General features: G+C 43.0%; 1 protein-coding gene across 3 annotated transcripts in view; it reads right to left on the reverse strand.

Annotated features, from left to right (window-relative positions):
- LOC117302129 (vacuolar protein sorting-associated protein 13D-like) overlaps positions 1-12,710 on the reverse strand; it is a 65,674-nt gene that overhangs the window by 32,237 nt on the left and 20,727 nt on the right. For all 3 annotated transcript variants that reach the window (XM_033785931.1, XM_033785932.1, XM_033785930.1), the window contains exons 24-36: positions 12,484-12,705; positions 11,851-11,963; positions 11,082-11,238; positions 8,984-10,932; positions 7,620-7,833; positions 6,729-6,990; positions 6,127-6,307; positions 4,977-5,165; positions 4,355-4,531; positions 3,435-3,513; positions 2,864-3,018; positions 1,521-1,752; positions 401-628 (exon numbers count right to left, since the gene is read on the reverse strand). In XM_033785931.1, coding sequence (XP_033641822.1) covers positions 401-628; positions 1,521-1,752; positions 2,864-3,018; positions 3,435-3,513; positions 4,355-4,531; positions 4,977-5,165; positions 6,127-6,307; positions 6,729-6,990; positions 7,620-7,833; positions 8,984-10,932; positions 11,082-11,238; positions 11,851-11,963; positions 12,484-12,705 — 4,158 coding nt within the window. The remainder of the gene's footprint in view (positions 1-400; positions 629-1,520; positions 1,753-2,863; positions 3,019-3,434; positions 3,514-4,354; positions 4,532-4,976; positions 5,166-6,126; positions 6,308-6,728; positions 6,991-7,619; positions 7,834-8,983; positions 10,933-11,081; positions 11,239-11,850; positions 11,964-12,483; positions 12,706-12,710) is intronic.

Below are 12,710 nucleotides of genomic sequence, written 5' to 3' on the forward strand. Positions count from 1 at the left end.
TTATTTTCCCAAGGGAAAAAACTTGGAAATCGGACTTAAGTAGGAAGAGTATGCCGTTCAGCCGCAATGTTGCATTTACTCCAAACAAATCACAACTGAGCTCAAGTGTCATGACCAGAACTTGAACCCGAACTCTCCTGCTGACAACACCAGAGCTTGGGTCCAGTGAACTAGAACGCTCGGACATGACATGCCAGGTTTGGTTTTAAGATTGCAGATTCTACAAACTGAACTGAACCCAACTTCATACAGCTACATGTACTTAAGTGTGACAAGTACAAATTATGACTGGCATCCTGCTTATTTCTGCTTAGCAGAAAGTTTATAAGCATAATTATGAGCTTAAGCAGCTCTATGAATTTGGGCCCAGGAGGGACCCAAGAAATTAAGAAAAACTAACCTGAGTGGACAGATTTGGCATCGTACTCCAGCAGGAAATCCTTGGCAGCTAGTAAGAGGTCCATGACGCACATTACCCTCATGTTATTCAGTAAGACTGTCGCCCTCGTGTGGTCAAGCTGAGATGCGTAGTGTAGCTCTAACTGTAAGGGGTTGGGGTTGCGGCTATGGTGACGTGTTGGGGTTAGAACCTCCCAGAATACATTGCTTGGGGGTTTGCCGCTGGTGTCTGATAAACAAGTATATATCAAGTCAGCAATTTTCCAGAAAGGTTTATGGAAATACCATAACATGAATTTGTCTTTGAATTGTGATGGTTCTCAAAAGAACCTGTGGTGTAACAAATCAACGCTTCTATCAGTATGCTTTAAAATGTCTTGAGGAGAACCAGTTTGCGAAATAGTCTAAGTATGCCTTATGAACAGAGATATTGTAAAGCACTTGGATTAACCTAGTAGGAAATGTTATAAATCTAACTTCACAAACTGGTTTGGCTTCTTTCATTAAATGTTTGTCTAAGTTGATTTTTGTGTTTTTTTAACGATTAAAATCATTTAAAGCCATTGGACACTTTCGGAACAGAAAAAATTGTAAAGTCCACAGATTTACAAATTACTTACAGGGTTTAGAGAAGGTAATGGTGAAAGACTTCTCTTGAAATATTATTCCATGAAATGCTTTACTTTTTGAGAAAACGTTCAAACATACCAATTCTCGATATCGAGAATTACGGATTTATTTTAAACACATGTCATGACACGGCGAAACGTACAGAAACAAGGGTGGGTTTTCCCGTTATTTTCTCCCGACTCCGATGACTGATTGAGCCTAAATTTTCACAGGTTTATTTTATATATAAGTTGTGATACACGAAGTGTGGGCCTTGGACAATACTGTTTACCGAAAGTGTAGGATTTGAAACGTTGCATGGTGAATATGCGATATATATAAAGGTTTGCGGTAACATCATGTAATGATAATCTCTAAATGAGTTGGGGGGGTTCTGAAAAGAACCATTGGTTTCAACTCACTGTTTCGATCAGTATGCTCTGATCATTTAAAATCATCTACTAAAAACAGAAAGATTGATGAAAGGTAAACTAGAGATATTAGATAGGTACCCTGATCCTTCCATCTTGTGTCTGATGCTCGGATGGCATGGGATACCAGATCGATTGTCTTGGTCGTATCAGAGAAACTCTCGAATGAGAAGCGAGATTCGATGAAGTCAAACTTCCCGAGGGAGTGTTGGGGAGTGTTGCCTTGCTGGTGGGAGAGTAGTAACTCTAGAGTTACGTTGACAAGCTGGACGTGGAGCGAGACGGAGGTCCACACGTGGCCACTTAGTATCGTCTGAAACAGGAAACCCAAAATAAGTAGGATTTGGAACTTAGCATAGTGGGACTATAATCAAGCAAGCCTTATACCTCACGTAGGCAATAAAGGCGATTGCCTCCATGCCCCATGGTCACTGCCTCACTGCCCTTGAAATGAAATTTTCAACTTTCTCATAGTTGCCCTTTACCAAGGAGAAATCGCCTTGGTGCCCTTGTCCTTTCAAAATCGAAGCATACAGGTCTCATCAAGTGAGGTTTGCGGTAGCACCATGTGTAAAAAATGTTTGAGTAGTGTCTGGTTCTAAAAAGAACTGGTGGTTGATAACTTAAAGGAACACGTTGCCTTGGATCGGTCGAGTTGGCCTTTGAAAAGCGTTCTGTAACCGTTTGTCATAAAATATATTCTACTTTTAAAACACCTTTCTAACCATATGCATTTCATAACAAACGGTTTCAAACGCTTTTCATAGACCAACTCGTCCGATCCAAGGCAACGTGTTCCTTTAACTCAAGCAGCATCCAGCATCAGAGTCCAGCATCCTCCTGAAGACAATCAGAGCATACTGATCAAATCGCTTTAACAACCGGTTCTTTTCAGAACCAACACAACTCAAAAGCGATTTACTCATGGTGCTACTGTAAACTTCACCCGAAAACCCAAGTAACAACCTCATTTCTTATCCCGTAAGCAGATTTTGGTTTAAAGACACTGGACACTATTGGTAATTGTCAAAGACCAGTCTTCTCACTTGGTGTATCTCAACATATGCATAAAATAACAAACCTGTGAAAATTTGAGCTCAATTGGTCGTCGCAGTTGCGAGATAATAATGAAAGAAAAAAAAAACACCCTTGTCACACGAAGTTGTGTGCGTTTAGATGGTTGATTTCGAGACCTCAATTTCTAAATCTGAGGTCTCGAAATCAAATTCGTGGAAAATTATTTCTTTCTCGAAAACTGTGTCACTTCAGAGGGAGCCGTTTCTCACAATGTCTTTTACCATCAACCTCTTTTCTGCTAATAATTATTTTGAGTAATAACCAAAAGTGTCCACTGCCTTTAAGAATGATTTCTACTGAAACTCTCATGAGTTTTGTTGCAAAACTTTATGACTGATTTTTTTTACCTGGTTGACTGGGTTTTGTGTTCTCTGCATCGACTGGAATTCTTCCAGTTTCTCCCCCAGGTTGTGATCCAGCATGCCACGTATCAACTGGTACTGAGCAACGTCCAGGGAACAATGGACGGATGATAGCATTCCAGATACACTAAAATCAGGTGCTGATAAAACAAAGAAGAAACACAAATGTCTTAAATCGCTGCAAGTACTCGCTGCTAAAACATAGGATTTGAACTGCCTCTGACTACAGGGCAAACTCGTGTGGTCTAGTTGGTAAGACACTGCTCTAGAATCGCAAAGGTCAAGGGTGCAAATCCCACCCGAGTAATATGCCTGTGATTTTGTTCACAGAACTCAAGTATATAGTGCTGACACACATTAGTGCAAGGGTAAAACCACAATTAATAAGCACAAGAGTCATTCTTATTGTCGGAGCTTTAGTGAGTAGGGTTAACATCAGGCATACGTACCAATCTGAACAACCTTTGTAATTCACCGCTCAGTCACTGAACCAAAAGTCAGACATCTCAAAAAACGGTGTAAAATTCATTGAATCAAAATAAGGAATATATTTTACCGGCTCTGCTGATATCCGCATCCAGGTTTCTGTCCACTTGGAGTTTTAGCATGCAGGTATTCTTCAATAGACGACCACCCTGTATAAGGAAACATATACAAAGCCGTAAGTCTTTCAACAACGGTGGGCAGTGCCGGGAGGACCTGCCCAGAACTAAAAAATTTCGCCAAGCAATCTCAGCAAAACACACTATTCTGCCCAGTAAAGATTTCCCCCAGATTGCCCTTCAGCAATGATGGCCCCATATTTAAACATGAATAATTTTGTTGAACTGCTAGCCCTTGGTGGACTAAATTTGGATTTAGAGCCCACCACTAGAATTGGTCTAGATACAACACTGACAGCCATTCCAGTTGGCTTAGTCGTTTCTTTCCCTGCCGTTCACCTCTGTGGACCCTAGTTCGAATCCCACTTCAGATCGGCTCGGCCCTACTTTAATAACGGACCGGGTCTTCACTTAACTCTCGTGGGGGACGGAGCTCCGCTGGCCCCCACGAACCACCTCTCCGACGAGTGCCTCGGAGCCTTGTGTGTGGGTGGAGTTTTAGTCTCTACCTGGGCCCAACTTCATGGCTCTGCTTACCGCCGAGTTCAGCGCTTACGATCACAATTCCCGCTTACGTGCAAGCGCCAAATTTCTGCGCTAGCCTTGTAAGCGTACAATGCCTAGTAACGCGGAGTACCCACGCACAGAAGCCAAAGTTCGCCACTAACCCGTGAAATACGCTTGCCATAAGCACAGAATTCCCTGCTTCCGTAAGCGCCGATTCTGTGCTTACGGTAAGCAGAGCTACGAAATTGGGCCAAGATTGCGTGGGTTTGCCCTCAGTTTGGGGATTTCCTCACATATAAAACTGACCTTTCTTCATTTTCATTCACACACAAGTATTTTATATTTGTTTAAGAAATGGATGCCCTACCTTGCGGCAGATGACGAATGAAGGGAAGATCATAGCTGTGTCGTCCCTAGCGTTGAAGTTAACGTGTTCGACTCTCTCTGCTGAGAATAAATCCATATCGGACAGATCCAGATGCATACAGTCCAAGAGACAAACATGGTTGACTGATTCCTTGCTGAACTGCACATCATCGGACGCCTGGGTGATCAAAACCAAATCAACATTTAGCAAACTGTCCTTAAAATCAAAACCGTTTTAGATTGAAGGCCTGCACACTATTGGTAATTACTCATAAAAAGTTACTTGGTAACGAGTAATGAAAAGTTGTTGATAGTATAAACAATTGTGAGAAACCGCTCCCTTTGAAGTAACTTCTCACTAAAATATTTGTATCTGACCTCAGACACCTCAAAGCATACAAATTTGAGCAACATTGGCGTTTTTCTTTAACTATTTTCTTGCAACTTCGATGACCAATTAAGCTCAAATTTTCACAGGTTTGTTATTTTGTGCAGGTGTTGGGATACACCAAGTGGAAAGACTGGTCTTTGACAGTTACCAAAGGTGTCCAATGCTCTTAAAAGAAAAGTTTTTTTAGACTGTATACTCCGCAGGGAGCTTAGATAGTTCTTAGAGGACTCACCACTTTGGAAGGTAATCTGGCAATCGTCCCTTCAGACCCAGCCATCAAGAATTCATTCTTCAGAGTTAGGTTTCCCAGGTTGACTACAAGGACATCTTTGGATTTGGAGCTGATTGGAGCGATACAGACTGGTGAGCCAGCTTCGATATCGAGGGAGATGCGGGACGCTCGTTTAGGATCCTCTTTAACCTGCAGTCAAACAAAATATTGCAGACAACACTTTGGTACAGAATTGTATTTGAGCTCTCAACCCTGGAGTCAAAATCTGAGATCTTCACTATTAACTTTATGCACAAGTACTTTTATAAAAAACATTCAATCTTGGCAGCCAGAGGCTGAATTGCGTTTAAAATACAGAGCATATGTAGATATATATTTATATTTTGTTTTTAAATTACAGAAAAACATTAAGAAATAATTAACACTAAATCAGAAATATTGGGTCTGTGTCCCAGTTCTGATTTCAGATGGTCGAGTGCCAGTCCAAGTCTGAAACAATGACCATCAGGGCCAAGTTTCATGACTCTGCTTACTGCCAAACTCCGTGCTTACAATTACCATTCTCCGCTTAATGTGCAAGCCTCAAAGTGGTGTAAGCACAGTTGTGTATAAAGCAAAGAATGCTTAGTTACGAGCATTTTCATTAACCCATGACATACGCTTGTCTTTCCTTGCTTGAGTAAGCGCCGAATCTTTGCTTACTGTAAGCAGAGCCATGAAATTGGGCCCATGACTCGAGGCCGAGTCCAAGTCATCAAAAATGTGACCCAAGTCGGACTCAGTCACGTATAAGTGATGAGTCATACAACACTGACAAGTACCACCCAAAATATTTGGTTTCCTTTTACATAAACACATATCTCATATCTGGCAAGAATCTGCTTCTTGAAAAAAACAGCGAGTGAGACTTTTAATGGTTAACGAAACAGCGCCCTCTATAGACGATGTGACCTATGTTTACATTCAAACCGCCCTCTGTTGACAAAACACTTTATACGTCATGTTTCGCCGGGCACTGAATTGCGTAGTATAGTAAGATTGCGTACACTTTCTAGCTGGCTGCCAAAACACAAAGGTTTGCCCGGCGGTATGCGCGCGAATCATGTTATGGTTTTCATGTAACGTCAGAGGTCACATTGTCTATACTCACCTCAACCCCATCGGATGCTGCCCTCATTGTTCCAAGCACCTCCTGGAGTTGATTGAAGTGCTGCGCGAAGGCGATGGTCTCCATCTGGAAGCGGTTTGTGTGAATATAGCGCACTGACGACATCCTGAGCTTAATTCTCAAGTCAAAAGTACGATCAAGGTTAGGGTCTGGCTGACCATATCTGAAACAAATCAAAGGAAATTTGTTGGGTAACCCTTACACGGATGTGTATACATGTATAAAGCACTGTTTACTCAGTAATTTCCTGAGTTCTGTGAAAAAAAACTCAAAGGCACATTAATCGGATGGAATTCGAACACACAACCTTTGCCAATGTAGAGCAGATGTCTCATGCTTCTCTTCACCATGGGGTATAAATGGGTACCTGTGAGGGTAGAGGTTGGTATTGTGTATGAAAAACCCTTTGGAGCGCTGTGATAACAAGTTGTATACTCCACAGGGAGCTGAGAAGATTAAAGAAATGTTACTGGCCTAATGGGTAGGGCACTAATATAAAGCGCATTGAGGCGGTTGTGGTGAAATGCGCTATATAAGAATTTGTTATTTTTATTATATTATTATTATTCTTATCATCGACTTACTTAAAGATGCTGAAGCTCAGAGCTTCCTGCCCTTTCGTGCTAAACCTCTCCCGGTACAACTTCCCGTGAGGAGTCAAGTCTAGAAGAGAAATACTCCCAAGACGTCCGCTGACGTCAATGTTACCATCCATGAGAAGGAGATGAGCCGAGACCTCTGAGACGTTGGCTTTGGCGAGCTCGTAGTCAGGTTTGTTGAGGAGGAGGGACAGGGAGCCAACTTGGATCACCATCTCGGTGTTGACTTCATCTTGGATCTTCATCTCTGTTGGCAAAAATAAACAAATCATCAAAACGTTGTTTACTCCAATCGTTACCAGTGTCAAAGCTGTGGCTTGTCGTTGTTGAGTGGATAAAAGCACCAGACTCAAGCTCTCTGGTGTTTCTGATCAGCAGATGGTGAGATCGAGTCCTGGTCGTGACACTTGTGTCCTTAAGCAAGATAATTAACCATTATTTCTTCGTCCTTCCGATGGGACGTAAAGCCATTGGTCCTTTGTGTTGATAAATGCACGTAAAGAACCCAGTCCACCTCTCGAAAGGAGTTCGCCCCGATGTTCCTGGTCTGATCAGCGGCATTTTGCACCACAGCACCTTGTAAACTATTACATTGTGTTATGTAAAAGGAGTAGGTATCATAATTGCAAACGTAGCCCCACATACCTTGCAGGAAAAGACTGAATGTTAAAGCGCCCTGAGCGTCACTGAGTGATGGATATAAGCGCTATATAAGATGCCAATATTATTATTATTATTATTATTATTATTGTTATTATTTACAAATCATTAGTTACTCCGATCATATCAGAAACCAAGCTTGTCAAATTTTATAAGCAGCTATATGAAATCGGCCGCCTGGTCCTTTCGATACAAGTTTCTTTTTAAGAATCTTACCGGCAGTTGCTGAGAGTGTCTCCGCATCAGTTCTTGAAGATGCAGCTTTAGAAGCAGCCTTCTTCTTGAGTCTCCACAAAGCCTTCTCCTCTGGGCTCGCTCGGCTCTTCGGAGCCGGTCCTCCGATGCCAAGGAAGTCTAGAAGAACAACCCAAGTCTGAAGGTTGATCGTGGTGTCCAGAGAGTTGAAGGTTACATCAACAAACCTGTTCACCTAAACATGTAAAAGTCGTACAATCTCAATTTTGAAGTCATCAAAACAGTCAGAAACATAATAATAATTAATAAGGGAATCAATGTGTGGTGAAGAGGTTTTCAACTAGTGGTTTAATCCCAACGAGGCCTGGTTCTTGATAATTTTACCGAGGAGAAGTCGAGGTAAATTATCAAGAACCAGGCCTCGGCGGAATTAAACCACTAGTTGAAAACCGATTCAACACACTTTGATTCCCATTCATAAACACCTTTTCGATCAAAAAACATCAACAAGGTAAAATAAATGCAAAAATTATAATTGTTCAATGATTTCTTTCAACACAACACCCCTCCAGCTATGAAATGGTAAGGCCCAGTCAAGGCCCTCGGGTAAACAACTCCTTATAAGGGAATGCTGTGCGCGTTGCGCGTATCGCGTGATGTTGCACAACAGTTTAGCGGTTGCTCTCGACCAATAGGAATGAAGAAACTGTCTTATAAGCACAGGTGCAAGCTCGCGTGTCACGCCCATGTTTCAACACTTTTTACTGGTGTTATATCATCCGTTCAAACAACCCCAAGTGATGCCCTCTCGACCAATCAGAATGGATAAACTGTTTTAGGTATTGATGAATAATAGTCAACTATCTAAGACAAAACTTATTTCGAGAGAATAACAACAAAGATTGCAAGTTCAAAGCTTAGATTATATAGAAAAAGAGTACACTGAATTTTACAGATTTACATTATCGTGTTGGCAAAAATAAGTGGTAAAATCTAAGTTGTAGCTCGACTATGTACAGGAAGAGAGTTCCATAGAGTGGGTGCAGCTTTAGAAAATGCACGATCGTCATAGGTGTGGTTGTTTTAGGGACAGTTAAAAGAAGTTGGTTGGTAGAGCGAAGATTGCAAGTTAGCGTATGTGGTGAGAGAATTATTACTAATTTTACCCAAACTGGAATTTTCTTGAAACATGGGTGCTTTGCAATGACATTGTTTTACTCACTGATGTGGTTTAACCCTTTAAATAACCATAGCAGCTAACTTAGCGAATCCCACCCGAGTAATAAGCCTGTGATTTCTTTGACAGAGCTCAAGAAAGTATACAGTGCTAATACACATCCGTGTAAGGGTAGAACAAAAATAAATATAAGAAAAATAATTCTTACCCTTTTGTATTTTGTAGTATACTCCGGGCATTCTCTGTCCACCAACATAACCTTGATTCTCATGAGGGTATTCTTGCCGACTGACGACGCGTCCGAGACATCTCCCTCTGGTATATTCTCCAGACTCTCATTCAGAGAAGGGGGTGGCGTAGATGGGACAATGGGTACGCCCTTCGCCCCTGGCTGCCCGAACCGAGGGGTGTGGTAAGAAGAGTAATTGGGTACAGGGGGGCTGTCTAAGGCGGAAGGTAGCGACCCCGGTCGAATTGGGATAGGGGACATCAGCGTGCTGATCGAGGGGCAAGAACTTGAATGAAACATTTTGGGTGTGGGGGTCATGATGGGGGGTCCGCCGGTCGACACCATGAGGTATCGGTGTTTTGAGAACGGAGGTTGTAGGAGGTCCTCCATGATTAGAGACTGCAACGTGACGTCGATCGACGACGTATGCGGGGTCGTATTCACAAACTCCACGCTGAAGTTCTGGAACGTTAGGTTGACCAGTCCCTGGTCCCCGTCGCACGTGTTACCACACATCTCCACCGAGAACTCGGGAAGGTGAAAGTCAACTTTGACCTTCGTGTGCGACTCTTTCGTTTCATTCTCAAAATTGTCCACGTCGGATTTGTCGGTTTTGTTCAAATCAGAGTCGGTGGGTTGGTTAGTGTCCGCTGGGTCAACCTGCCACATAAACAGCCCTCCAGTCGGGGTGCCAGACGTGCTGGGAGTTCTCTTAGACTCGGCGTCTTTGTTCTCCTTATACGTTAGATTATCCATAGTCTGGAGAATCTGCTCGTAGACATGCTTCGAGAGGATCACCTTCAAAGGAGACACCACCCGCCCAGAAACCAAGGTTGTCGGTGACGGCTCTTCGGGTAGTAAGAAACTCTCATCCGACCCTAGAGTATCCATGCTGTAGTCACTCGGCATCGTTAGGGGTTCCACCGGTAACTGATTAATAGTTAACTCTAACGAGGTATCATGCAGGATCGGAGTTCCTTTGTATGAGTTCGGCCCGCTGTTCAACGAATCGCGACTGTCCGTGCTTACGAAGCTCCCCGCTCTCGACTTGGAGTCTAAATGGTTGAAGGACGACACCTTGATGTCTCGCATTCCTAAGTAGAGTTTAGTCGTTGCTGGCATGACGACACTGTTGTCAGTCGCTACGAACGAGCGGTTTTCTCCGGGACTACCGATCGTATTCTCACCAATCACAGCAGTGTTTGTGATGGAGATTTTCCCGAGGTGCGCAACGAGGACTTCGGAGCTAAGCGCGGACCTTGGGATGATTATGATTGGCGTTTCCATCGTCATGTTGAACTTGACATCCATCGCTGGCGGTTTCTCCTCCAGAACGCTGCCGTCTGAAGCATCTACACCCCCACGGACTGGGGTCTCAATCCTTGTACTGTACATCATCGGAGACGCAACTGAAGCTGCCAAGTCGGACTTCTGTCGGACAAAGTCCATCGCGACCACGGCGGCCGCTTTTTGGATTGAATCGGCGAGCGAGGCCGCTGAGCTTTGGAATTCATCCACGCAGAGCGTGATGTCGTGAAGGAAACGCGGAACGTGCGTGTAGCAAAGGGACGCAAGGTGAAGGGTCAAGTCAAACCCGTCACTCGTTTGCACGTTCCTGACATCAAAACCTGGTGTTTGAGTTCTAGAGTCCAACGGCGACATACACACACCTTCTGTTTTCTTCAACGTGAACGAGAAAGCTTTAGATTCTTCTAAACCAAAGTCATCCACGCAAGTTCTTTCCATCGCTGTGCGGTACAGATCACCAATTTCCGATGACATAGGAGGTACCAAAGCGCTGGTTGATAAATCATCAGTGGCTTGGGGGTCTCTACCGACACTGAAGACCTTCTTATGTCTGCTGCCCTCTGGAGTTACATCTAGGAGCTGTAGACCTCCGAGGGAACCCTCCAGATGAAAATCTCCACCTGAAAAAAAAAGTATAAATGAGTATGTGAGTATACCGGGAATCAAACAAAATGGCCAGGGCGGAAACTTTATACAGGGTAGGTTTAAACATTATAAACTTTGAAGAAAAAAAACAACAAAAACTGGCAGATAAAACTTGTTCTCTTACCTAGCGTCGCCCAAACATGAGCCGCAGTGACTGTCGCCGTGGCAACCTTCCGTCCAATCACATGCTTGTTTTGATCCGTTTCACCCCGCACTAAGACCACATTGAGACGATGAAAGTCTGCAGTGACTTCCGTCTTGGTGCTGGATATGCTCTCAAGCTGTAAATCAATACGACAAAAATATTTTCATGGAGACACTTAAATTGTTTTTCAGTATTGACTGGGAACCGTGCCCAATTTACTGGTAGGCAAATTTTCAAGCTAACTGTAGCAAACAAATTTGATTTAAGCACAACATATTTCACTAGTTAGCAAGAAAATTGGGCAGCGACTTGCACGCTCTCAATGGATTTCCATTGTTTCGCAAATTATTTCCATACAGTGGAAAGGTTAGCATGCCTTTTCGTGTGCTTACGGTTAGCAGCGCTATGAAATGAAACGTGTGCAGTAAGCACTAAATTGGGCCCCAGGTCAGTGCAGATATATGATGTGAGAATTGCATTAGGTATAAAGAATTAAGATGTGTGATAATTTTTTTCTCAATTGAACTATATAATGTATGCTAAAGCCATAAGCTGTAGCCAGAAGCAGATGTCAAATGTCATATCCATACTAGAGCTTTGGTTGTAGCTATCGCTAGCCATAATAAGCCAACAGCCACAGCCATTGTCAATGACAATCAATCTAGGAGATTCATATTATAAAGCGCCACCTAGAGTTTGCAAAGAAGAAGCCATTTTTGCAGTGCATAATGGGGGGGGGGGAAGTTACCTCAAATGTAGAGATGTCTCCTTGCATCGTTGTTTGCGACGTCGGTTCCTTCGTATCTTCAGGGAAGGCTCGATGGAAGAATGAGAGAAGCTCAACGATAGTTTCTTGGTTCGCTTCAAGAAAATGTGAGATATTCCAACAATTAGACATCTCATTTCAAATGTCCAAAAGACGAAAGAAGAATGGAATATTCTTGGATAACCCCGTCAACAAAGAAGGTCCAATTTCATGAAGCTTGTTACTTGCTTAGCTGACAATAGCAGGGCACCAGCCATGAGCCATGTATGTAACAAATTATTTCAACTGGGAACCGGTTTCTGCTCAGCAAAACTTTCAAGTACAAACAAAAGATGGCCAAAAGGACTCTTAGGATGTCCTCGATTCATGATTGCAAGGCCAAATTTTATAAAGCTGTTCAGCAGAAAATTCTGCTAAGCAAATTTATTTACTAGGAAGAAATAAGTGGGATACCAGTGGAAGCAATGATAAACTATTTTACGCTAAGCAAGATGTTGTTGTGCTCAGCAAGTTTTTGTGATACAGGCTTTATGATAATGGGCCCTGGTGTTTACGCACTAATATGTGCTGAGGAGGGTTAGGGAGACATTTATGAGTTTTTCTACAGAAGTATACCTATAACATCCAAGTTGTTGAACTGTACGGATGCAATCTGAAGAGCTTCTCGGCTGCTATTAGAGTTTGACGGACAGTCGGGACTAATGAGTTCAACCTGTACCGTTATGAGGGCTTCTGTCACCTCATCCCCCACCGTGTCTGTCTCGGTGTGTCTCTTACTGTCTGCCACTAGCTGCTCCTGAAGCTTAGAGCTACCTGAGGTCTTATCAATTGAAGTCCCTAAA

The sequence above is a fragment of the Asterias rubens genome, chromosome 18, assembly GCF_902459465.1.
Source record: "Asterias rubens chromosome 18, eAstRub1.3, whole genome shotgun sequence".
Classification (NCBI taxonomy): domain Eukaryota; kingdom Metazoa; phylum Echinodermata; class Asteroidea; order Forcipulatida; family Asteriidae; genus Asterias; species Asterias rubens.